At 45.1% G+C, this 26,040-nt stretch overlaps 1 protein-coding gene and 1 long non-coding RNA gene across 3 annotated transcripts in view; one reads left to right on the top strand and one right to left on the bottom strand.

Moving 5' to 3' along the window:
- Positions 1-26,040, top strand: part of SLC6A20 (solute carrier family 6 member 20) — a 55,860-nt gene that overhangs the window by 26,282 nt on the left and 3,538 nt on the right. The window contains exons 8-10 of one of the 2 annotated variants that reach the window (XM_040246788.1): positions 20,671-20,875; positions 22,733-22,892; positions 23,493-23,658. In XM_040246788.1, the coding sequence (XP_040102722.1) occupies positions 20,671-20,875; positions 22,733-22,892; positions 23,493-23,658 (531 nt within the window). Of the gene's footprint in view, positions 1-20,670; positions 20,876-22,732; positions 22,893-23,492; positions 25,801-26,040 lie in introns of those variants that run through there. The other variant, XM_040246787.1, reaches the window with a different exon arrangement.
- LOC120868150 lies at positions 10,887-13,210 on the bottom strand. The gene is made up of 2 exons (XR_005722156.1): positions 12,948-13,210; positions 10,887-11,309 (listed from the first exon to the last, which is right to left on the bottom strand). It is a non-coding gene; the product is annotated as an uncharacterized LOC120868150 (long non-coding RNA).

Raw genomic sequence — 26,040 nt, 5'->3', positions numbered from 1 at the left:
CATCCCCCCGCTCAGGTAATCACAAGAATATTCTCAATGTTTGTGGCTTTCTTCTTTCATAGAAAACTTCCTTTTAGTCATATTATTTTGTAAATTATTATTAATATAATTTTATTTTATAATGAGTAGAGTTGATTTATGCTATTCTGTTTGTTTTGGGTATCCATCAACTTCAAACAGTAATACATAAAAGTATATCTATTGTTTTTCAGATTCTTTTCCTGATCCATTTTGAGTTTATTTTTGTGCGTGGTGTTAGAAAGTGTTCTCAGTTCAGTCAGTTCAGTCGCTCAGTCGTGTCTGACTCTTTGCGACCCCATGAATTGCAGCACTTAGACTCACATCCATCAAGTCCATGATGCCATCCAGCCATCTCATCCTCGGTCGTCCCCTTCTCCTCCTGCCCCTAATCCCTCCCAGCATCAGAGTCTTTTCCAATGAGTCAGCTCTTCTCATGAGGTGGCCAAAGTACTGGAGCTTCAGCTTCAGCATCATTCCTTCCAAAGAAATGCCAGGGTTGATCTCCTTCAGAATGGACTGGTTGGATCTCCTTGCAGTCCAAGGGACTCTCAAGAGTCTTCTCCAACACCACAGTTCAAAAGCATCAATTCTTCAGTGCTCAGCCTTCTTCACAGTCCAACTCTCATATCCATACATGACCACAGGAAAAACCATAGCCTTGACTAGACAGACCTTAGTTGGCAAAGTAATGTCTCTGCTCTTAAATATACTATCTAGGTTGGTCATAACTTTTCTTCCAAGGAGTAAGCGTCTTTTAATTTCATGGCTGCAGTCACCATCTGCAGTGATTTTGGAGCCCCCAAAAATAAAGTCTGACACTGTTTCCACTGTTTCCCCATCTATTTCCCATGAAGTGATGGGACCAGATGCCATGATCTTCATTTTCTGAATGTTGAGCTTTAAGCCAACTTTTTCACTCTCCTCCTTCACTTTCATCAAGAGGGTTTTTAGCTCCTCTTCATTCTCTGCCATAAGGGTGGTGTCATCTGCATATCTGAGGTTATTCATATTTCTCCCGGCAATCTTGATTCCAGCTTGTGTTTCTTCCAGGCCAGCGTTTCTCATGATGTACTCTGCATAGAAGTTAAATAAGCAGGGTGACAATATACAGCCTTGACGTACTCCTTTTCCTATTTGGAACCAGTCTGTTGTTCCATGTCCAGTTCTAACTGTTGCTTCCTGACCTGCATACAGATTTCTCAAGAGGCAGGTCAGGTGGTCTGGTATTCCCATCTCTTTCAGGATTTTCCACAGTTTATTGTGATCCACACAGTCAAAGGCTTTTGCATAGTCAATAAAGCAGAAATAGATGTTTTTCTGGAGCTCTCTTGCTTTTTCCATGATCCAGCGGATGTCGGCAATTTGATCTCTGGTTCCTCTGCCTTTTTTAAAGCCAGCTTGAACATCAGGGAGTTCACGGTTCACGTATTGCTGAAGTCTGGCTTGGAGAATTTTGAGCATTACTTTACCAGCATGTGAGATGCGTGCAATTGTGCGGTAGTTTGAGCTATCTTTTGCATTACCTTTCTTTGGGATTGGAATGAAAACTGACCTTTTCCAGTCCTGTGGCCACTGCTGAGTTTTCCAAATTTGCTGGCATATTGAGTGCAGCACTTTCACAGCATCATCTTTCAGGATTTGAAACAGCTCCACTGGAATTCCATCACCTCCACTAGCTTTGTTTGTAGTGATGCTTTCCAAGGCCCACTTGACTTCACATTCCAAGATGTCTGGCTACTGGAGATCAGTGGAGAAATAACTCCAGAAAGAATGAAAGGATGGAGCCAAAGCAAAAACAATACCCACTTGTGGATGTGACTGGTGATAGAAGCAAGATCTGATGCTGTAAAGAGCAATATTGCATAGGAACCTGGAATGTCAGGTCCACGAATCAAGGCAAATTGGAAATGGTCAAACAAGAGATGACAAGGGTGAGCGTCGACATTCTAGGAATCAGCGAACTAAAATGGACTGGAATGGGTGAATTTAACTCAGATGACCATTACATCTACTACTGCAGGCAGGAATCCCTCAGAAGAAATGGAGTAGCCATCATGGTCAACAAAAGAGTCCGAAATGCAGTACTTGGATGCAATCTCAAAAACGACAGAATGATCTCTGTTCGTCTCCAAGGCAAACCATTCAATATCACAGTGATCCAAGTCTATGCCCCAACCAGTAACACTGAAGAAACTGAAGTTGAACGGTTTTATGAAGACCTACAAGACCTTTTAGAATGAACACCCAAAAAAGATGTCCTTTTCATTATAGGGGACTGGAATGCAAAAGTAGGAAGTCAGGAAACACCTGGAGTAACAGGCAAATTTGGCCTTGGAATGTGGAATGAAGCAGGGCAAAGACTAATAGAGTTTTGCCAAGAAAATGCACTGGTCATAGCAAACACCCTCTTCCAACAACACAAGAGAAGACTCTACACATGGACATCACCAAATGGTCAACACCCAAATCAGATTGATTATATTCTTTGCAGCCAAAGATGGAGAAGCTCTATACAGTCAACAAAAACAAGACCGGGAGCTGACTGTGGCTCAGATCATGAACTCCTTATTACCAAATTCAGACTGAAATTGAAGAAAACAGGGAAAACCATTAGATCATTCAGGTATGACCTAAATCAAATCCCTTATGATTATACAGTGGAAGTGAGAAATAGATTTAAGGCACTAGATCTGATAGATAAGAGTGCCTGATGAACTATGGAATGAGGTTCGTGACACTGTACAGGAGACAGGGATCAATACCATCCCCATGGAAAAGAAATGCAAAAAAGCAAAATGGCTGTCTGAGGAGGCCTTACAAATAGCTGTGAAAAGAAGAGAGGCGAAAAGGAAAGATATAAGCATCTGAATGCAGAGTTCCAAAGAATAGCAAGAAGAGATAAGAAAGCCTTCTTCAGCGATCAATGCAAAGAAACAGAGGAAAAGAACAGAATGGGCAAGACTAGAGATCTCTTAAAGAAAATTAGAGATACCAAGGGAACATTTCATGCAAAGATGGTCTCGATAAAGGACAGAAATGGTCTGGACCTAACAAGCAGAAGCAGAAGATATTAAGAAGAGGTGGCAAGAATACACGGAAGAACTGTACAGAAAAGATCTTCATGACCCAGATAATCATGCTGATGTGATCACTAATGTAGAGCCAGAAAGTGTTCTAGTCTCATTCTTTTACACGTGGTTGACCAGTTTTCCCAGCACCACTTGTTAAAGAGATTGTCTTTTCTCCACTGTATATTCTTGCCTCCTTTGTCAAAGATAAGGTGTCCATAGGTGTGTGGATTTATCTCTGAATTTTCCACTTTGTTCCTTTGATCTATATTTTTGTCTTTGTGCCAGTACCATACTATCTTGATGACTGTGGCTTTGTAGAAGAGCCTGAAGTCAGGCAGGTTGATTCCTCCAGTTCCATTCTTCTTTCTCAAGATTGCTTTGGCTATTCGAGGTTTTTTTGTATTTCCATACAAATTGTGAAATTATTTGTTCTAGCTCTGTGAAAAATACCGTTGGTAGCTTGATAGGGATTGCATTGAATCTATAGATTGCTTTGGGTAGTATACTCATTTTCACTGTATTGATAATTCCGATCCATGAACATGGTATATTTCTCCATCTATTAGTGTCTTCTTTGATTTCTTTCACCAGTGTTTTATAGTTTTCTATATATAGGTCTTTAGTTTCTTTGGGTAGATATATTCCTAAGTACTTTATTCTTTTCATTGCAATGGTGAATGGAATTGTTTCCTTAATTTCTCTATTTTCTCATTGTTAGTGTATAGGATGCAAGGGATTTATGTGTGTTGATTTTATATCCTGCAACTTTACTATATTCATTGATTAGCTCTATTAATTTTCTGGTGGAGTCTCTATGGTTTTCTATGTAGAGGATCATGTCATCTGCAAACAGTGAGAGTTTTACTTCTTCTTTTCCAATTTGGATTCCTTTTATTTCTTTTTCTGCTCTGACTGCTGTGGCCAAAACTTCCAAAAATATGTTGAATAGTAGTGGTGAAAGTGGGCACCCTTGTCTTGTTCCTGACTTTAAGGGAAATGCTTTCAATTTTTCACCATTGAGGATAATGTTTGCTGTGGGTTTGTCATATATAGCTTTTATGATGAGGTATGTTCCTTCTATTCCTGCTTTCTGGAGAGTTTTTTTTTATCATAAATGGATGTTGAATTTTGTCAAAGGCTTTCTCTGCATCTATTGAGATCATATGGCTTTTATTTTTCAATTTGTTAATGTGGCATATTACATTGATTGATTTGTGGATATTGAAGAATCCTTGCATCCCTGGGATAAAGTGCATTTGGTCATGGTGTATGATCTTTTTAATGTGTTGTTGGATTTTGATTGCTAGAATTTTGTTAAGGATTTTTGCATCTATGTTCATCAGTGATATTGGGCTGTAGTTGTCTTTTTTTGTGGCATCTTTGTCAGGTTTTGGTATTAGGGTGATGGTGGCCTTATAGAATGAGTTTGGAAGTTTACCTTCCCCTGCAATTTTCTGGAAGAGTTTGAGTGGGATAGGTGTTAGCTCTTCTCTAAATTTTTGGTAGAATTCAGCTGTGAAGCCATCTGGACCTGGGCTTTTGTTTGCTAGAATATTTCTGGTTACAGTTTCTATTTCTGTGCTTGTGATGGGTCTGTTAAGATTTTCTATTTCTTCCTGGTTCATTTTTAAAAAGTTGTACTTTTCTAAGAATTTGTCCATTTCTTCCACGTTGTCCATTTTATTGGCATATAATTGCTGATAGTAGTCTCTTATGATCCTTTGTATTTCTGTGTTGTCTGTTGTGATCTGTCCATTTTCATTTCTAATTTTATTGATTTGATTTTTCTCCCTTTGTTTCTTGATGAGTCTGGCTAATGGTTTGTCAATTTTATTTATCCTTTCAAAGAACCAGCTTTTGGCTTTGTTGATTTTTGCCATGTTCTTTTTTGTTTCTTTTGCATTTATTTCTGCCCTAATTTTTAAGATTTCTTTCCTTCTACTAACCCTGGGGTTCTTCATTTCTTCCTTTTCTAGTTGCTTTAGGTGTAGAGTTAGGTTATTTATTTGACTTTTTTTTTTTTTGTTTCTTGAGGTATGCTTGTATTGCTATGAACTTTCCCCTTAGCACTGCTTTTACAGTGTCCCACAGGTTGTGGGTTGTTTTGTTTTCATTTTCTTTTGTTTCTATGCATATTTTGATTTCTTTTTTATTTCTTCTGTGATTTGTTGGTTATTCAGCAGTGTGTTGTTCAGCCTCCATATGTTGGAATTTTTAATAGTTTTTCTCCTGTAATTGACATCTAATCTTACTGCATTGTGGTCAGAAAAGATGCTTGGAATGATTTCAATTTTTTTGAATTTACCAAGGCTGGGTTTATGGCCCAGGATGTGATCTATCCTGGAGAAGGTTCCATGTGCGCTTGAGAAAAAGGTGAAATTCATTGTTTTGGGGTGAAATGTCTTATAGATATCAATTAGGTCTAACTGGTCTATTGTATCATTTAAAGTTTGTCTTTCCTTGTTAATTTTCTTTTTAGTTGATCTATCCATAGGTGTGAGAGGGGTATTAAAGTCTCCCACTATTATTGTGTTATTGTTAATTTCCCCTTTCATACTTGTTAGCATTTATCTTACCTGTTGCAGTGCTCCTATGTTGGGTGCATATATAATTGTTGTATCTTCTTGGATTGATCCTTTGATCATTATGTAGTGTCCTTCTTTGTCTCTTTTCACAGCCTTAATTTTAAAGTCTATTTTGTTTGACATGAGTATTGCTACTCCTGCTTTCTTTTGGTCTCCATTTGTGTGGAATATCTTTTCCCAGCCCTTCACTTTCAGTCTGTATGTGTCCCTTGTTTTGAGGTGGGTCTCTTGTACAACATATATAGGGGTCTTGTTTTCCTGTCCATTCAGCCAGTCTTTGTCTTTTGGTTGGGGCATTCAACCCATTTACATTTAAGGTAATTATTGATAAGTATGATCCCATTGCCATTTACTTTGTTGTTTTGGGTTCGAGTTTATACACCCTTTCTGTGTTTCCTGTCTAGAGAAGATCCTTTAGCATTTGTTGGAGAGCTAGTTTGGTGGTGCTGAATTCTCTCAGCTTTTGCTTGTCTGTGAAGCTTTTGGCTTCTCCTTCATATTTGAATGAGCTCCTTGCTGGGTACAGTAATCTGGGCTGTAGGTTATTTTCTTTCATCACTTTAAGTATGTCCTGCCATTCCCTCCTGGCCTGAAGAGTTTCTATTGAAAGACCAGCTGTTATCCTTATGGGATTCCCCTTGTGCTGCTGTTTTTCCCTTGCTGCTTTTAATATTTGTTCTTTGTGTTTGATCTTTGTTGATTTGATTAATACGTGTCTTGGGTGTTTCATCTTGGGTTTATCCTGTTTGGGACTCTCTGGGTTTCTTGGACTTGGGTGACTGTTTCCTTCCCCATTTTAGGGAAGTTTTCAACCACTATCTCCTCAAGTATTTTCTCATGGTCTTTCTTTTTGTCTTCTTCTTCTGGGACTCCTATGATTCGAATGTTGGGGCATTTAACATCGTCCCAGAGGTCTCTGAGGTTGTCCTCAATTCTTTTAATTCTTTTTTCCTCTCTGCTTCACTTATTTCTACCATTCTATCTTCTTCCTCACTTATCCTATCTTCTGTCTCTGTTATTCTACTGTTGGTTCCCTCTAGAGTGTTTTTTATCTCATTTATTGCATTATTCATTATATATTGACTCTCTTTATTTCTTCTAGGTCCTTGTTAAACCTTTCTTGCACCTTCTCAATCCTTGTCTCCAGCTGTTTATCTGTAACTCCATTTTGTTTTCAAGACTTTGGATCACTTTCACTATCATTATTCTGAATTCTTTATCAGGTAGGTTCCCTATCTCTTCCTCTTTGGTTTGGTTTGGTGGGCATTTATCCTGTTCCTTTACCTGCTGAGTATTTCTCTGCCTTTTCATCTTGTTTAGATTGCTGTGTTTGGGGTGGCCTTTCCGTATTCTGGCAGTTTGTAGTTCCTCTTTATTGTGGAGATTCCTTGCTGTGGGTGGGGTTGTATGGGTGGCTTGTCAAGGTTTCCCGGTTAGGGAAGCTTGTGTCGGTGTTCTGGTGGGTGGAGCTGGGTTTCTTCTCTCTGGAGTGCAATGAAGTGTCCAGTAGTGAGTTTTGAGATGTCAGTGGGTTTGGTGTTACTTTGGGCAGCCTGTATATTGAAGCTCGGGGCTACGTTCCTGTGTTGCTGGAGAATTTGCATGGTATGTCTTACTCTGGAACTTGTTGGCTCTTGAATGGTGCTTGGTTTCAGTGTAGGTATGGAGGCTTTTGGATGAGCTCTTATTGATTAATGTTCCCTGGAGTCAGGAGTTCTCTGGTGTTCTCAGGATTTGGACTTAAGCCTCCTGCCTCTGGATTTCAGTCTTATTCTTACAGTAGCCTCAAGATTTCTCCATCTATACAGCACCGATGATAAAACATCTAGGTTAATGATAAAAAGTTTCTCCACAGTGAGGCACATCTGGAGAGGTTCACAGAGTTACAGGGAGAAGAGAAGAGGGAGGAGGGAGATAGAGGTGACCAAGAGGAGAACAGGTGGAATCAGAAGGGGAGAGAGCAAGCTAGCCAGTAATCAATTCCCTAAGTGTTCTCCACAGCCCGGAACACACAAAGAGCTTCACAGAGTTGGGTAGAGAAGAGAAGAGGGAGGGAGGAGATAGAGGCAACCTGGTGGAGAAAAAGGAGAGTCAAAAGAGGGAGAGAGCAATCAAGCCAGTAATCACACTCACAAGTAAAAATGGGTACTGAAGATTGGGTTCTTAAAGGTCAAAATTGGTAACAAATACCAAAAAGCAAAGATTAAAAATCTAGAGGTTAGACTCAAAAATATAATATTAAAAAAAAAGTCACAAAAATTATAAAAAATATATATGAAGTTTGCTTTAAAAATAGGGTCTTTTTTTTGCAAGGTAATAGATTATAAAAATGAAAATTAAAGGAGTAATAGAGGACTGAAAATTTTAAAAAATTTATTTAATTTAAGAATTTCTCTGGAGCTGTTGCGGACAGTGTGGGGTCAGTTCACTTTCAGATAGTTCCTTGATCCGGCTTATACTTCTCAAGATCTATAGGCCCCTTCCAGTGTAGTCGGTGCTAACTACAGGGTTTTAATCTGTTGCACCTGCCCCTTCCAAAGTGGTTCCCTCTGTTTATTTTAGCTTCTCCTGTTTGCTGGTCTCTTCAGTGTTTAATTTCTGCCCTGACACAAGGGGGAGAAGGTGGTCACTTATTTAGGCTCGCTTGTTCAGTCGTGCTGTGGGGAGAGAGGAACACTGCAAACAAATATCACTGGTGTGAGTGCGTGCACTGTTTCAGCCGCTCTGGGTTTGCCCCGCTCACGGCGTGGGTGCTTTCATGGTCTAAGCTGCTCAGGCTCTAGGTTGTTCTGCTGGGAACTATCTGAGGTGGGCCCTGGGCTGCGTGCACTTTCCAGGTCCGAGCAGCTCAGGTGACCCGGTGCTTGGTGAGCACAGTCGCCCCCAGGTGGGGGGTGCGTCTTATCGCCTCCCCTGTCCCAGCCACTCGGTTTTCTGGGTGTACAACGGGTGCGCCTTCTCAGGTGTGGCGTGTGTCTCTTCCGGGGAGCTGATCTCTGGCTGCGACCCTACAGGCGGAGATCAACTGTCCAGAATCCCAAGAACTCTCGGTTAGCAGCAGAGCCTGCTTGCAGTTTGGTAGAGGATGCCTCTCTGGGGCCGATTGCCCCTTTCCAGCTCTGGATGCTCCCCCACCCTCTGCTTGTCTCCCGCGGAGGATGGGCCGGTCTGCAGCCGGCTAGCTTTCCTCTGGTATTCGCTCAGTCCTTTGTGCTGTGAGCGGTCCTGGCAGTGCCTCAGGTTAGGGCTTTTCGCGGGATAGTTCTTTCTCTCTTTCTGGCTATCTCACAGTTTGGGTTGCTATCTCAGGTTAGTTCCCTCAGGGCATTCGTGCCTGGTCCTTACCCTAAGCAATGCAGCCCACCCTCCCTGTTCAGCCCCCGCTTGCTGGTGGCAGCTGTGAGTAGGCACATAATCTGTGGGGTTTAATTATTTATTTTTCCCCCCGGTTATGTTGCCCTCTGAGATTCCAAGATTCCCCACAGACCTGCCAGTGAGAGCGTTTGCTGGTGTTTGGAAACTCCTCTTTTAAGACTCCCTTCCCGGGAAGGATCTCCGTCCTGTACCTCTTTTGTCTCTCTTTTTATCTTTTATATTTTGTTCTGAAGGACAGATCTCCATGCCTACCTCTTTTGTCTTTTTATCTATTTTGTCCTACCTCCTTTCGAAGACAATGGGCTGCCTTTCTGGGTGCCTGATGTCCTCTGCCAGCGTTCCGAAGTTGTTTTGTGGAATTTGCTTAGCGTTCCAATGTTCTTTCGATGAATTTGTGGGGGAGAAAGCGGTCTCCCTGTCCTATTCCTCCGCCATGTTAAGACCCCCCTCCCAATATCCATTTTAAAGTTACAACTACAAATGGTGTCATATAATACAAACTTGACGAGTATGGTCACCTCTGGCCCCATCCACGTTGCTGTAGGTAGAGATCTCATTCTTTGACCCAACCGTCCGTCATGTGGATGCTGCCTGTCGTCTTTTGTGTGTATTCTGAAGGTGGACAGATGAGTTCACCTGCCTGTTGCAGGTAGATGGGAAAAGGCCAGGGGACTCTGGCTGTGGCTGTTGTCAATGGTTTTCTCTTTGGTCAGACTAGCAGGAGTGGGGGCACTGCCGGATCCTCGGGGAGCTGCACCTCTTTTCCTGAGAACCTTCTCTGCTTCTCTCCATCCTGGCTGTGAGATATCTCCCTTTCCACGTATACATTGCACAGGGTCCCTTCTCTCCGGGCCCCTCCATCATATACTCTGTGTAGTCTCTCTAATGACTGGTGCCAGGAGATGCCTCCTTGTAGATTTCATTTGCATTTCTCTAAGCACTAAGGATCCCTCCCCCACCACCCAGGGGTTTTAAAAAGAAAAACACAGGTTGAGTGAACTTTCCCCCTTTGAACTTGGTTTGTTGCAGGTTGTCCCATTTTTGAATTTGTCTTCGATTACCTCATGCAATTTCTTGAGAGCTATGGTGTTTCACAGCCCCTGAAGCCTTTTTGCATGTTAAGTACCGAGAAGCACAGGGTTTAAGGGTGTTGCTCCTAGAAACGGCCACAAGGCGGCAGCACTTCTGCGTCAGCTTAACCTAGGTAACCAGAGTCTGGAGAACGTCCTGTTTCTTGCCTGTCAATCAGGTGGAAAGTGCCCTAACAGACACCCAAGGGCTTGTCATTTCTCCTTGCTCCATGAACTTCTAGACAGATCCCAACACCTGCGCCGGTGGTATGCAACTGAGGGACTGTAAGGAAGGAGGCTGGAGGTACCTATTCACCAGAAGCCTTGAAGACGGGGGCTTGCTCTCCTTGCCCAGGGAGTCCACCACCCTTTAGCTGTGTGAGACTTGGTTTACCTGTAGGATGGCTCATGGTTTACCTGCAGAATGGCTCGACTGTATTTACAGATCAGGGTCCCATCCACAGGAGACCAGGTACTACAGGTCCAAGGTGGCTTGTATGCTGGCTGTCCCATTCTCCCCTGGTCATTGGGGCTCATGACTGTCAAAACAGGGATCCAAGCCACCTCTGCACTCCAGGAGATGAGCCCAACCAGAATCAATTAGGCCTGAGTGAAACAGAGGCGTTTTACACTGAATTTTTATCTTCTCCTGGAATATGGTCAGTTCACAGTATCGTGTTGCGAGCGAAATGACACAAAGACAAAACACACGAGACACACAAGAGACAGACAATACACCACTCCAGCCAGAGGAAAAAACTGCACAAAACTAATTGCGGTTTACTTTTATAAAGCCCCCTAGGCAGAATTCCAGACTGTATGAATAAGCCTTTTCAGTACAGCGCAGGTGCATACATGTTATCGTACAGCAAGGGGAGTGAAATCCCTGTCTACTGCAGAGTCTGTCCAGAGCCCTTTCTTTCTCCTTATCACAAGAAGGGAATGTTCCCTCGTTTGCAAGGGAGCATTAAACTCAAGGCTGTGTCCAGACTCCTTGGCAGAACGCCTCGTTTGCAAGCACGTTCAGCCCGAGCAGAGAGTCCCATTTGCAGGCGCATCTCCGCTGCCCTATTGTGGCTGCATTAACCCTTCATCTCCCCCTTTATTTGCTTTTATAAATTGTAGCATGGTCTGGATCTTCTCTGCTTCACGCTTTAGTTGTTTCCCTTTCCGCCATCGCCGGAAGACTAGAAAAGCATAAAAGTAATATAAACACAGTGTTCCCAAAGGTAGTCCCAATTAGTGAGGATACATGCCCTAATGGATTTAAGTTATTCATTCCCTCTTGAGGACTTTTCAGCAAATCAGACCCCGTAATGTCAGGTAAAGTCCTGCTAGAAGTAGACAAAATTTGTCGTTCCAGGTCCATAATCTCCATAGTGAGATTTTGATGCCCAGTCAAGGATCGTTTTACTTTATCCCATCCTTCACTCATGTTAAATGGTACAGGTATTATACAAAACTGAGAAGAATTCCAGTCACATTTCAACACATTTCGTGTAGGTAAAACAGCTAATTGATCTCCAAGCCAGGAAATGGTGTGTTGAAGATTGAGCACGTCGGTAGCAAGTTGTGCATCCAAATCTTGCTGTTGTTGCCATAACAAATGAGAGTCTTTATGCCAGTCCCGAACAAAATCAGCTGTTTGAATTCCTTGGTGTAACGCAAGGCCTGCCACCGCCGCTGTTGCAGTTACTGATGCGACTGCTAGAATTGAAGCAATGACCACACCAAGCATACGTCGAGATTGGTGTAGCAAAGTCTGTACAGCGGTTACTAGATGAGAAACAGCAAAAGAATCTGACCACAGCCGAGTCAGATTTATAGGTAACCATACTTCTGTCTGAGCCTTAACAATTACTAACAAGAAATTGGAGTTATAGGCTCGTCTTTCAAATCCTTCCCAGCAAGACTGATTTACACATTAAGCTAGATTACAATAGTCACAGGACACAGACCTCACAGTATCACTCCAGGTCCGATTCCCATATAACAATGCGAAAGGATATTTTACACATGCCATTGTGGAATAAGATTTATTAACATGGAAATTAACATGGAATGGACCCCAAGAGTCACCACTGTCCAAAGTATAGTTTCCTGACCAGATAGTGAGATTACCAGAAACTGCCCATAGTTTCCAAATAGCTCCTTGAATGTGCTGATATCCTTGCAATTGTAACTGAGGAGGGACAAGTGCAAATTGCTGCCATTTAACTGTTTCATTACCATTGCCCATCAAAGTGCTATTTGCACGATGCCACCTAAGAGATTTATTTGACCATTTTTCTAAGAATTGCCCATGATCTGGACTCCAATCTACAATGATCGCCCCGGAATAATTCATGACTTTAAAGGGTCGATGACCTCAGCAATGTTCCCACTCCAAAGATTCTAGAGAAGGAACAAAAGAGTTAACAGGACATAGCGACATGTGTTTTCCATTATGAATGTCTATCGGTTCTGTCGAGGTATTAAATCCCCTGGTGGAAACAAGCACAGTAAAAGTAGTAAAATGGTGATTATTATACTTTACCCCCCATGTATTATAGGAAAGATGAGAATGTTCCTTGGTGGACAGACAAAAGGGGTGTCCTCCTATACACAAAGGCATACCTTCCACTGCAATGGTCAAATTACTAATATTATATTGTTGTTTATATGAGGAGATAGTTGTTCTATTTCCCCGCAAGCTGGCGGGGGAAAGAAGGCAGTCTCATTAGTACACACATGCTCTTCTGGTTCCCCCCAGGAAACTGCTCCTACTAACGGGGGTTAGGTATATATGCCCAATATGTATGATTACTTGCCAATACACTGATTACCTGACATGTCACCACCACCATCATGGCAAGCAAAAGATTGGTAGGATTCAGAGGTTGCCCCGCCTTCATTAACGTCTTCTCTGCTTCCTGGGTCAACCTCTTCATTTGACCCCACGTAGGAGGTGTTACTTGCCCTGTACAGAAAGTAAAGCTTCCCTGCATAGTAAGCTCTTTGAATTTTTGAACAAAGGGATCAGCCATTGTTGATTTTGATCAATCTTGCTGGGGTCCAAAACCTGTAATTATTTACAGAAATGAAAGCATACCCTTGTCCCAAATATATTGATGCTGGGATCCAACCTTTCTCTTTATACCAAATAGGCATATTCAAGATCTTCTTATCCTCTTCTTTCCCTTGAAAATACAACTCTGCTGCTGATAGATTTCCCTTGCTCCAAACATTCAAAAAATTTAGGGTAAGTAAGGTTTTATTCAGAATGTCTTTAGGTTTCATAAATCTCTCGTTCCCCCTTTTTTATTTTTTCAAGATAATCACGCAAGGTACGATTAGCTCTTTCAATGATAGCTTGCGCTTGACTATTGTAAGGAATACCAAAAGTATGAGTTATATGGTATTGAGATAAAAAGTGAGCTAATTTCGTGGATTGGTAGGCAGGTGCACTATCAGGTTTCAATTCAATTGGTAATCCCATAACTGCAAAACAAGATAACAAATGAGTAGTAACAGCGTCAGCCTTTTCAGAATGCAGTGCAGTGGCCCGCTGAAAATGTGTGCACATATCTATAGTATGATGTGCACATTTTTGTTGTCCGAAAGAAGAAATGTAAATTACATCCATTTGCCATATCTGATTTGCTTGTTGTCCTCTCATGTTGACACCTGGTGGGGTAAATGGCAAAGCAAAGGGTGCACATATGGAATAAGAACGAACAATATTTTGAGCTTGTTTTCGAGTAATAGCATGAGATTTTTGTAACCCTTTGGAGTTGGTATGCTGTAAGAGATGTTCTTGTTTTGCTGCTTCTATAGGATAAAGTAAAGCATCAGTTGTAGCATTTCCGAATGATAAGGGTCCAGGAAGGGCAGAATGTGCACGGATGTGAGTAAAGAAAATTAACTCTAAACTCTGCAAGAGCAATTGTTGTACTTGGTAAAACAATTTATCAATAGCTGTTTTAAGGGTCAGTGGAAGGGAGACATGGGGAAGCTGTAGGCAAGAGAGAACAGCATATCGAGAATCTGAAACGATGTTAATAGGAAGTTGGGGAAAATCTCGCAAAACTAGATAGCCCACAATTCAGCGGGCTGTACAGAAGAAAATGAGTGGGGGAGAACCTTGGAACTTTCCGGGGTCCAATATCCAGCAGTATTTTTATTTCCATCTGTAAAAATAGTGGGTCCCTTAACTGGAACATCTGAAATTGAGGATTGAGATATCATAGCGTTAGTCTGGGGAAAATCAATCAATTTAGATGATGGATAATGATTAGAAAACGAACCAGGATATGAGGCAAGAGAAATTTGCCAGTTTTCATTAAATTGTAAACATCGAGATATTTGAGCAGTTGTTAACTGAGTAACAATCTGGTGTGGTTCACATCCTGACAATTGTAAAATACGATGGCGACCTTTCTGTATAAGGAAGGCTAATTTATCCATATATGTAGTCAATTTTTTGGAAAAACTGTTAGGTAAGAAAACCCATTATATTAATCCTTTTTCTTGAGCAATTACACCAGATGGAGAATAGGTGGTATGAAATATTATAAACGAAATAAGTTGAGACGCATGTAAGTAAGTCAAAAAGCCATCATTTAGTCGTTGCTCAACAAATTGAAGTTCCTGTAAAGCCAATGGGGTTAAGGTCCGGGGGCTATCCAGAGCTGTATCTCCCTCTAAAGTAGAAAACAAATGTTGTAATTGATAAGTAGGAATCCCAAGTACCGGGTGTAGCCAATTAATATCTCCCAATCACTTTTGAAAATCATTTAAGGTTTTGAGATGGTCTCTTCTAATTTGTAACTCTGGGGGCCTTATTCTATGTTGTTCCAATATTGTCCCTAAATACAAAATAGGGAAGTCCTTTTGAATTTTTTCCAGGGCTATTTGCAGATTGTATAGTCTTAAAGCCTCCTGTACTTTTAAAAATAATTTATCACATTCAGCAATACTAGGAGCTGCTAATAGATCATCCATATAATGATATAGAATATAATTGGGGTATTCTCGATGCAGGGATTGTAAAGAGCGAGCTACGAATTCTTGGCATAAGGTAGGACTATTTATCATTCCTTGTGGTAAGACTGTCCACTGATAAGGCTTAACAGGCTGAGCATGATTAAGAACAGGAACTGTAAAAGCAAATTTATCTCTATCTTGCAATTGTAGAGGAATGGTAAAAAAAAAAAACCAACAGTCTTTAAGATCTAGCACCATTAAGGACCAATTCTGAGGAATAACAGCTGAAGAGGGGAGTCCCAATTGTAATGCTCCCATAGGTTCAATACATTTATTAACTTCTCGTAAATCAGTTAACATTCTCCATTTTCCAGATTTCTTTTTTATAATAAAAACAGAATTCCAGGGGGAGGTAGAGGGCTCTATATGACCAAGTTGGAGTTGTTCTTGTACTAATTGTTCTAACACCTCGAGCTTCATTTGTGGTAATGGCCACTGCTCAACCCATTTTGGAGTATTAACCATTTTAATGGGAGTGCTCGAGGAATTTGAGCAGTGGCTACTAGTTTTCCGATGGAATGGTTACAGAAGCCCCCAAAGGAGAGAGATCTCTTCCCCATATATATTAATAGGTATATTTACAATATAAAAGGTAGCAAACACTGATCTTCCATTATGGAATTGGCATTGCAAGGGATGGGTACTCTTCCAGACATCTGCAATGGAGCCCAGTCCCGTCAGTATTAGAGGGCTTTTTTCTTTTTTCCCATCTTGGGGCCATGGTTGAGAAGAAATGACTGAAACATCCGCCCCTGTGTCTACTAGTCCCTCAAAGTTGTTTCCTTGTATAATCAAGGAGAGAACAGGGCGAGAATCTTTGATAAACATTTCCCAAAATATATGTCGCCCAGTACTTCCAAATCCTCCTGTTCGTTTATTAGGAAGAGCCAAAAAGGGGTGATAAGGTAGGAGAAGTATTTGAGCAATACGCTCCCCGGCTAACAATGAAAGCGTGGTAGAAGTAGAAACCATAATCAAAATTTCCCCAACATAGTAGTCTATTACCCCAGGAATTATGGTTAGACTTCTCAAAGCCGGCTGCTATGGCCTAATATCAAGCCAAAAGTGCCTTTAGGCAGTGGTCCAAATACATTTGTTTTTAATTTGTACATGCCTCCCCCTGGTGACAAAAGAACATTATCAGCTAGTGGCAAATCAGCAGCAGCACTGCCTGAAGTAGCAGACTGTAAGTCCGAAATCATCATCTGATGTCCTTTTAATGGGGCATCGACTCGTAATGGTTGCTGGGAGGGAACAGGGTTGGGGCAGGTGGGATGGCAGGAGGGCAAGGAGAAGTCCCCGGTATTGTTCCTGGGCCCCAAGGACTCAGGCCCGCAGGATAGTTTCCCATTTTGTCTGATTTAGATCTGCATTCATAGTCCAATGAAGCCCCTTCCCGCACCGACGGCAAGGTCCAGGAGGAGTCTTATTCTTCCCAGCAAGAGATCTGTCTTTAGGAATTGCACCTTGATCAGCTTTTAATTTCCGACACTCTCTTCATATGACCAGGTTTTCCACAATGGAAGCAGTTACCTCCCTTTCGTGGTCTCATAGCTTTGGCCAAGGTTGTAGCAAAGCCGTTAGCCTGATGCTCAGTTCCTCCTACTCCCGAACAGGCTCTGATGTATTCAGCTATAGGTGCACCCTGTCCCTTTAATGGTCCCAGTATACGCTTGCATTCAGGATTTGCATTTTCAAATGCTAAAGTTTGTAATAATCTCTCTGAAATCTCATCCTTCCCTACAGCCCGTTCCACAGCTCCCCTCAATCTTGCTAGGGTCACAAAGAGTCAAACATAACTGAGTGACTTCACTTTCAACATAGGTTTTAAAGTTGTTGATCCTAGAAACAGCCACTGTCAAACTTGGGATCCAAGCTACCTCAGGGCTCCAAGATATGACCCCAGCCCAGACCAGTTAGGCCTGAATGGAAAAGAGGGGGCATTTCTAAAGTGAATTCAAGTTCTGAGTTGAATGGGAACTGGACTCAGATTCAAATGTACATGGAATGACTGTTGCTTGGATTCTTTGGGACATAGTTATTTGCAGAGTGAAGAGAGTTGTCTGTTCCACTGCAGGGTCTCCTAAATCATCTATGTTAAACATATATACAAACACATGCATCAGTGTGCAGCTGCGAACTCCGTGTTCGTAATTTCCCTCTCCACCCTCCCCATCTTGCCCCTTTGAACAGTTTTCCTGAAACTGGCTGTTTCCATCTCCCGGTGTGTTAGTTCAGCGCTTTCGAGTGCCCACCTATATGTGGTATCATCTGTGCTTGGCCTTTTTCTGTCTGACTGAGTTACTGTATCCTGTCCGGGTCCATCCAGACTCTCGTCAGGCCTGTGCTGTTCGGTTTTCTGAGCAGCAGTCTGTTGTTTATATGAGGCCCATCTTCTTTATCCTTTCTTCTGTTGCTGGGGATTCCGGAAGTTTCCATGCCTTGCCTGCTGCAGGTAGATGGGCAAAGGCCAGTGGAGCGCGTGCGTGCGTGTTTTCGAACGATGGTTTCGTCTCCCCACATGCAAGCAGGAGTGGGGCTGCCGGAGCTTTAGGGAGCTGCACCCTCCCTCCCTAAGGGCCTCGTCACTTCTCTGCATACTGTGAGCCACTCAGCTTTCCACAGACACCTTCCTCAGAGTCACTTTTCTCCACATCCTCTCCATCAGATATTCTGTGTCGTCTCTTTGATGAGAGGTGCCAGGAGATACTGGGCATCTTTTCAGGGACCTTTAAAAAAAAAAAAAATAACGCAAGTTCACTCTACTTCATCCTTTGACCCTGGCTTATTGCCAGTTTGTCCCAGTTGACTTTTTATGGGCTCACCTCCTGCAGTAGATTTCTTGGGAGCTGTGGTCACGCACAGCCCCTGGAGCCTTGTGCATATAAAGTAACCAGAAGCATAGCGCTGCAGGCTGCCGTTCATACAGGCGGCCACAAGGCGGCAGCACTCTTTCATCCCCACTCTGGTCTCCCAGGTAAGAGAGTCTGGGAGAAAGCCTTGTTCCTGGGATGTCAATCAAGTCAAGAGTGCCAGAATAGACACCCAAGGTGGGTCTCATTTCTCCTTGCCCCTTGGGAGTTCAAGACCGACTCCAAGGCCTGCACCAGTGGCATGCAGTTCAGGAACTCTAAGCAGCAAGGCAAAGCACCTCCGCTCCAGGAGCCATGAAGGCTGGGGGACTTTTCACTCTGCCCTGGGATACACCATGCTTTAGCCATAGGCGGTTTGCTGTACCTACAGGAAGGCTCATCTGATTGGGCCCCATCCAGGGCTTACCAGGCACTTAAGTCTGCTGTGGCCTCCATGGAAGGCTGTCACTTTCTCCCCACTTAGGGGAGATCGTGACTTTTTCTTGAGTCATGGCCAGTTCAGGTTCCAGGATATGACCCCATTTAGGACTGTGTATTCCTGAATGGAAAAGAGGAAGTATTTCTAAAGTAATTCACATTTTATCATCTCCTAGAGTATGATTAATTAACAGTGCCATGTTGAGATCATTAGTAACTGGACTCAGTATCACATATACAAGGACCATATTATCTTTGGATTTCGGGAGACAGTCATTTGTGAGTGAGTACAGTTACCCTGCACTACAGTAGGCCCTCATTTACTGTCTATTTAAGATACACATACATACATCACACACATATATATATACACACACACATACCTCCCTCACCGAGTACCAGTGAATCCCACCTCCTGCTTTCCCTCTCCACCCTCCACATTAGCTGTGTTAGAAACACTCAGTTTCTTTCCTGAAACTGGCTGTTTCCATCTCCTCGGTGTGTTAGTTCCATTCTGTTAGTGTGTCCACCTGTAGGTGGCATCGTATGTGCTTGGTCTTTCTCTGTCTGATCTAGCTACGAGATCCTGTCCGGGTCCATCCAGACTCTCGTCAGGCCTGTGCTGTTCGGTTTTCTGAGCAGCAGCCCGTTGTTTATGAGGCCCATCTTCTTTATCCTTTCTTCTGTCGCTGGAGATTCCGGTAGTTTCCATGCCTTACCTGCTGCAGGTAGATGGGCAAAGGCCAGTGGAGCGCGTGCGTGCGTGTTTTCGAACGATGGTTTCGTCTCCCCACATGCAAGCAGGAGTGGGGCTGCCGGAGCTTTAGGGAGCTGCACCCTCCCTCCCTAAGGGCCTCGTCACTTCTCTGCATACTGTGAACCACTCAGCTTTCCACAGACACCTTCCTCAGAGTCACTTTTCTCCACACCCTCCCCATCAGATACTCTGTGTCGTCTCTTTGATGACAGGTGCCAGGAGATACTTCGTTGTAGATCTCACCTTCCTTTCTCTAAGCACTGGAGATACTGGGCATCTTTCCAGGGATTTTAAAAAGGAAAGCACACACTCACTCTTCCTCATGCTTTGGCGCAGGCTTGTCGCCAGTTGGCCCTAGTTGATGTTTTTGTCCCTCACGTCCTGCAGTAATTTCTTGGGAGCCTGGTCACTCACAGCCCCTCAAGCCTTGTGCACATTAGGTACCCACAAGGATAGCGTTTCAGGCTGCTGTTCGTGGAGACGGCCACAAGGAGGCAGCACCTCACCCCCGCCCCACTCACCAGGGCAACCAGTCTGGGAGAAAGCCTTGTTTCTGGGATGTCAATTAGGTCGTGAGTGCCCGAATAGACATCCAAGGTCGGCCCCATTTTCCTCTCCCCATGAAGCTCTAGACCAGTTCCAAGCCCTGCACCAGTGTTATGTGGTTCGCGAATTCTAAGAAGGAGGGCAAAGCTACCTCTGCTCCAGGAGCCATGAAGACAGGCTGACTTTCTCTCTCACTCTGCCCTGGGACACACCATCCTCTAGCTGTGGGAGCTCTGCTGTACCTGCAGGAAGGCTCGTTTGGAAATAGTGGTTGGGTTCCCATCTAGGGATACTAGGAACTACAGGTCCGCCGTGGCCTCCTTGGAAGGCTGTCACTTCCTGCCTTCCTCATGGGGGTGGAGGGGGAGACTCATGACTTTCCATCGAGGAATCCCAGGCACCTCAGGCGCCAGGATATACCCCAGGCTTGATCAGTTAAGCCTGATTTCCAGCAGGATGCGTTTTTAATCTCTTGCAGTATCGTAGTTTACCGTGTCGTGTTTGAGTTCAACAGGAACTGGGTCCATCTTTACATATGCCTGTGGTGATTCTTCTTCACCTATTTCTGTATGCTTTTGTGTCTTCTTAGCTGTGCCTTCACCATCTCAACTCCCAGGTCACCTCCTCAGTCCTGATTAGGAAGCAACAATTATTCCAAGCTGTGAATACTTTACTAGTAGAAAATGATGTAAGTTCTGGCAGAAAAAGCACAGTGTTTGAAGCAGTTAAGAGTCAGGTATGAGGTCTTGACAGGTGACAGTTCTCTCTAGCCTGGGTCAAGCTCGGGTGCTGCTGTGTAGATGGAAGATCCAACCTCAGAATGTGGCTTCTCCTCGCCGATTTCCAGGTGCCCCAAGTACCTTAGCAGCAGGAGTATTGAGGGAGTCCTACTTCGCTGGGTGTGTACCTGTGTGTTCCTGCCTCGCACAGGCTGTCCAAGGCACTGGCCTGGCTTTCATCGTCTACACGGAGGCCATTAAGAACATGGAGGTGTCGCAGCTGTGGTCCGTGCTGTACTTCTTCATGCTGCTGCTGCTGGGCATTGGGAGCATGCTGGGCAACACGGCCGCCATCCTCACCCCTCTCACGGACAGCAAGGTCATCTCCAGCTACCTGCCCAAGGAGGCCATCTCCGGTGAGTGGGCCAGGCACCGGGGCAGTGGGGCTCGGGGGGCCGAGCAGAGGCGCGGTCCTCAGGACGCACCTGCTCCGAGTCACTGCCGCATCCTCTCGGGAGTCCTGCCACAGCTCTGTCAGGCGCTCTGGGAACGTAAGTCACCCCACGTTTGGCCCTCCACATCATGGGCAAGTCAGGTGGTCACCCCAACCTTCAGCAAAGGCCAGAGTCTCCACCATGGCCCTCCAAGCTCTCCAAGCATTCAGAGAACCTGCTTTTGTCTGTGCTGACCTAAGAATAACAATGACAATTTGTACATTTCTTAAGCACACTCAGTGACCCACCACCGAGTCAAGGTACAGAGCCTTTCTCTCCTGAAAGCCCCTTCCCACTGCTGTCCAGGCAGCACGCCCCCCCCACCCCCCCAGCAGCCGCCTCTGCTCTGAATGCTGCCATCTGAGGTTGCTCCGGCTCTCACACTGCACGTCAGTTATGTCACACTGTACTTACCCTTTCTGTCTGTTGTCGTCATTCACACTCAGTCTGTGAAATCCACTCTGGATCAGTTCAGTTCAGTTGACTCTGCGACCCCATGGACTGCAGCACACCAGGCCTCCCTGTCCATCACCAACTCCCGGAGTTTACTCAAACTCATCTCCATTGAGTCGGTGATGCCATCCAACCATCGACTCCTGTTATCCCCTTCTTCCACCTTCAATCTTTCCCAGCATCAGGGTCTTTTCCAAGAGTCAGTTCTTCGCATCAGGTGGCCAAAGTATTGGAGTTTCAGCTTCAGTCCTTCCGATGAATATTCAGGACTGATTTCCTTTAGGATGGACTGCTTCAATCTCCTTGCAGTCCAAGGGACTCTCAAAAGTCTCCAATACCACAGTTCAAAAGCATCAATTTTTGGCACTCAGCTAGCTTTACAGTCCACCTCTCACATCCGTACACTCTGTGGCAAGTAATAATCATCTCTCTCTTCTATGAAAAAAGCCATCGACAGCCCACACACAATGTGTCTGCCCGTTCTGCTCTTGGCGGACAAGCATGCCTCTCCACTTCACTCCACCATCCATCCGCTCCTCTCCAACCCACTGTGTCTGGAGGACCCTGGGACCCCCAAGCCCTGCCTCTGATGACACCATTCCAGCACATCCACAATGGCCCTCCAGCCCCAACCAAACTCTGCTCCCGTCAGCGCCCACTAGCCTCTCTCCTCTCAGGAGCCAGCACTGTGTGGCTGCAGCTCCCCGTCGGCTCACAGCCTGTTCTCCCCTCGGGACAGCGGGGGGGCTCACGGCGGGTGGCAGTGGACAGTGAGGGGGCAGCGTTAGGGTCTGATACTTGTTTTTTGGGGGGGAGGATGTCTGAATTCCATCACTGCTTCTTTTCGCGCTATTGGGAAAGTTACCCAACATCTCTAAGCTTTGGCTCCCCCCACCCTATAAAAGAGGCTCAACTCCTGCTACCTGACTCATAGCCTTCAGGAGCCGACAGGGGACAAATGCCTAAGGCGCTGTGGATCTCGGTCAATGTTTATTTCTCCTCTTCCCCTCTCTTCCGGTCAGATGTCAGTCCTCCACTGGGAGTCCTGCAGCTCAGCTCTCTTCCCCCCAGTTCACCTCCCCCGAGCTCGGAGGTTGAGTTGCTGGGATAAACAACATAAGCAGGCCCACAGCCCGGGTGAGACCACTTAGACAGCAGTGCCCCCAGTTTTACCTTCTACACTGGGTTGGGCGTCCTCTGCCAGACCCTCCATGAACGAGCGTCAGGAAGTCCTGCTGACCAGCCTCCCACTGCCTTGGCCCCCCGGGGAAGCTGGGTGCACAGGCGCGGCTGCAGGCGGGTGAGCAGGGGGTGTCGTGGTCCCAGGTCTTGTGTGCCTCGCCAACTGTGCCATCGGCATGCTGTTCACCATGGAGGCCGGCAGCTACTGGTTCGACATCTTCAACGACTATGCTGCCACGCTGTCCCTGCTGCTCATCGTCCTGGTGGAGACGGTCGCCGTGTGCTACCTGTACGGGCTGAGCAGGTACAGCTGCACGGGAAATGCACCCACGAAGGCCACGACTCCCAGCACTTTCTCCACGTGTAGTTTCCAGAATCCTGGAGAAGCCTCTCCAGTCTACTCTAAGACAGACACTGTCAGGCTATTTCTGAATTCAGGCAAGGGTCAAGTTAGGAGAAACAGAGAGGGGCCGCAGACACGATGAACATCACAGTGGTGGGCTGCAGGCACTACGGCTGCTGACGGGCGGGGGGGACGGGGCAGGGCTGCCCTCAGGGCCCCCCGGGGCTGAGGCTGGCTTCACGGGCATCTGAACAGGTCCTCTGCGCCTGCTGGCGCCAGGTGCTGCCCTCCTGTCTACAGCAGTTGTCTCCACCTGGAGGCTGGCACCAGGGGCGTGTCCTCTGATGTCCACTCAACCGTGGGTGGTCGCTTTGCCCCCTTGGTGGGAGCCTGTGCCCTTCTCCCCTCCCCCAGGACCCCGGTCCCTACGAGAGAGGGCCCCTTGGTCGTGTTCAAGCACCAGTACCCAGCACAAAAGCTTGCTATGCACAGAGGGCTCCGTGGCCTGGACCGCCTGCCTCCAACAGCACTCCAGACTCTCTCTCCCCGCTCTCCGAACAGATTTGAAAGCGACCTCAAGGCCACAACTGGACACGCCCTGAACTGGTACTGGAAGGCCATGTGGGGCGGCGTGAGCCCGCTGCTAATCATCAGCCTCTTCATCTTCTACCTGAGCGACTACATCATCACAGGGACCCTGCAGTACCAGGCCTGGGACGCCGCCCAGGTACCTGCCACCTCGGGGGTCTTGCTTTCTGAAACCAAATGCCTCTCCAGAACAGGGGCGGTTCTTTGTCACAACGGGGAATCATCATCCAGGTACTTGTTTTCCTCAGTTTGTACTGGAGTATGGCTGCTTGACGATGTTGCATTCGTTTCTGCCGCATGACAAAGGGAATCAGTCACACACAGATCCTTTTTTTTTTTTTTTTTTGCACTTTCTTCCCATTTAGGGAGCTAGAGAGCTCTGCGCAGAGCTCCCTTTGCGACCGAGCAGGTTCTCAGTAGTTATCTATTTATACACTGTATTATATATGTCAACTCCAATCTCCCAATTCATTCCATCCTCCTCTCCTGATACCTCATTGTAGTTCTCATTTCTCTCGTAACTTGTGAAATTGGAGTCTTGTGTTTCCAAGTGTGGAATGTTTTGTTCTAATTCTGTGAAAATGCCCTTGGTAGTCTGATAGGGATTGCAGTGACTCTGTGGACTGCTTGGGGTAGTATAGTCATTTTCACAGTATAGTCTTTCAGTCCAAGAACATGGTAGATCTCTTTATCTGTGTCATCTCTGATTTCTTTCACCAGTTTTTTATAGTTTTCTGAGTACAAGTCTTTTGCCTCCTTAGGCAGGTTTAGTCCTAGGTGTTTTATTCTTTTTGTTGTGATGGTAAATGGAATTCTTCATTTCTCTTTCCAATCTTTTGTTAGTGTTTAGGGATGCAAGAGATTTCTGTGCGTTAATTTTGTATCCTGCAACTTTAACAAATTCACTGATTAGCACCAGTAGTTTTCTGGTGGCTCTTTAGGATTTGCAGATGACATACTATACACAGAGAACAGTGGTCGTTTACCTTCTTTTCCAGTTTGTATTTCTTTTTCCTCTCTGATCACTGTGGCTAGGACTTCCGAAACTATACTGAATAAACCTACTACTGCACAGCGCAGGGAACTCTGTTCCCTGTTATGTGGCGGCCTGGATGGGAGGGGAGTCTGGAGAGAATGGATACCTATGTATGTATGGCTGAGCCCCTTTGCTCTCCACCTGAAACTATCGCAACACTGTTAACCAGCTTTACTCCAATACAAAAAGTTGAAAGTAAGTGTCTCAGAAAAAGTCAGAGTTATGGATATGAAGGTTCCCATTACTGTTGTAGCAGTCCATCCCGTCTGTGTGGATGTGGAAGTGATTTGTGAACTTAGAGCCAAGGTGCTCGCTTTCTGTTCCCTTAGATGTACAAGCTATTTGGCTAGAACTCTGCAAGCTTATTACCAGTCTTGGACATTTTCTTAATTTCTAACTCCTAACAGAGGAAATAAAAAGTGGGGAACAAAGTCATTAAGGGGATGTACGCAACGATTTCAGAAGAATAGACTGAACATATACAACATACCCTTTCCCCTGATTATGAGAGAAAGAGGCTGTTATAAAGTCATAGAAATAGTAATTTGAGAGGGCAATTTATTCTGTTTACATGGAGAAGCGAACACTAGTATCTCCATCTACAAATACAAAGCAGGTCTACAAAACAGCACTTCACATGAAGCCCCCAAAACAGGTAATGGGAGCAAACTGTGGCATAAGCATGGTGGGAGTGGGCATCCTTGGCCTGCTCCTGATCTTGGTGGAAATGCTTTCAGGGTTTCACCGAGAACGATGTTTGCTGTGGGTTTGTCGTTTATTGCCTTTATGATGTCGGGGAAGGTTCCCTCTTTGACTGTTCTCTCGAGCGTTTTTTACTGTGAGTGAGTGCTGAGCTTTGTCAAAGCTTTTTTTTTGCATCTGAGACGCACAGAGCATAAAGAGCAAGAAGCCTGTGGGCTGCTTCCCACAGCCACACTCGGCGTGGTGTTTTGGCTTACATACCATATGTACTTTGGTTGACAGCAGGTTCCCTCGACTCGAGCGTCCCCTGGTTCCTTGGTGGGAAGGCAGCATTTGTTGGCTTTGGGGCCTCAACTGGTTTGTTATCAATTTCGTATTTAGGGAAACATCACAAATCCTACCGCCTAAGTCCATCAACCCTTCTCTTGAGCCGAGAGCTGCGTCACTGGACTTAGTAGCTAACAATCCACATGGGGGTGGGTTGAACTCATTAATATTGAATAAAATTGAAAATCCAGCCCTCTGTCGTCTCTGGCCACATTTCCAGGGGCCACCTGTGTCCGGGGGCGGGGGGGGTGGGTGGGGAGGGACAATCCTCCGGGACAGCACTGGGCAAGGGGAGCCCCTGCCCTTCGGTGCCGCTGTTGCTGCCTTGAACACAAGCCTTTATCATTTCCATGGTCGCTCTTCACAGGGAGCCCCAAACAGCAAGCACGCTGCTTGTGTTCACCGAGGGGCACAAGGGCTGGGTCTGCCCCGGGGGCAAGGACACGGCCTCCTCCC

The sequence above is a fragment of the Oryx dammah genome, unplaced genomic scaffold, assembly GCF_014754425.2.
Source record: "Oryx dammah isolate SB20612 unplaced genomic scaffold, SCBI_Odam_1.1 HiC_scaffold_9, whole genome shotgun sequence".
Lineage (NCBI taxonomy): Eukaryota > Metazoa > Chordata > Mammalia > Artiodactyla > Bovidae > Oryx > Oryx dammah.
Note: the sequence above shows the minus strand (reverse complement) of the source record. Positions and strands in the feature narration are given on the sequence as shown.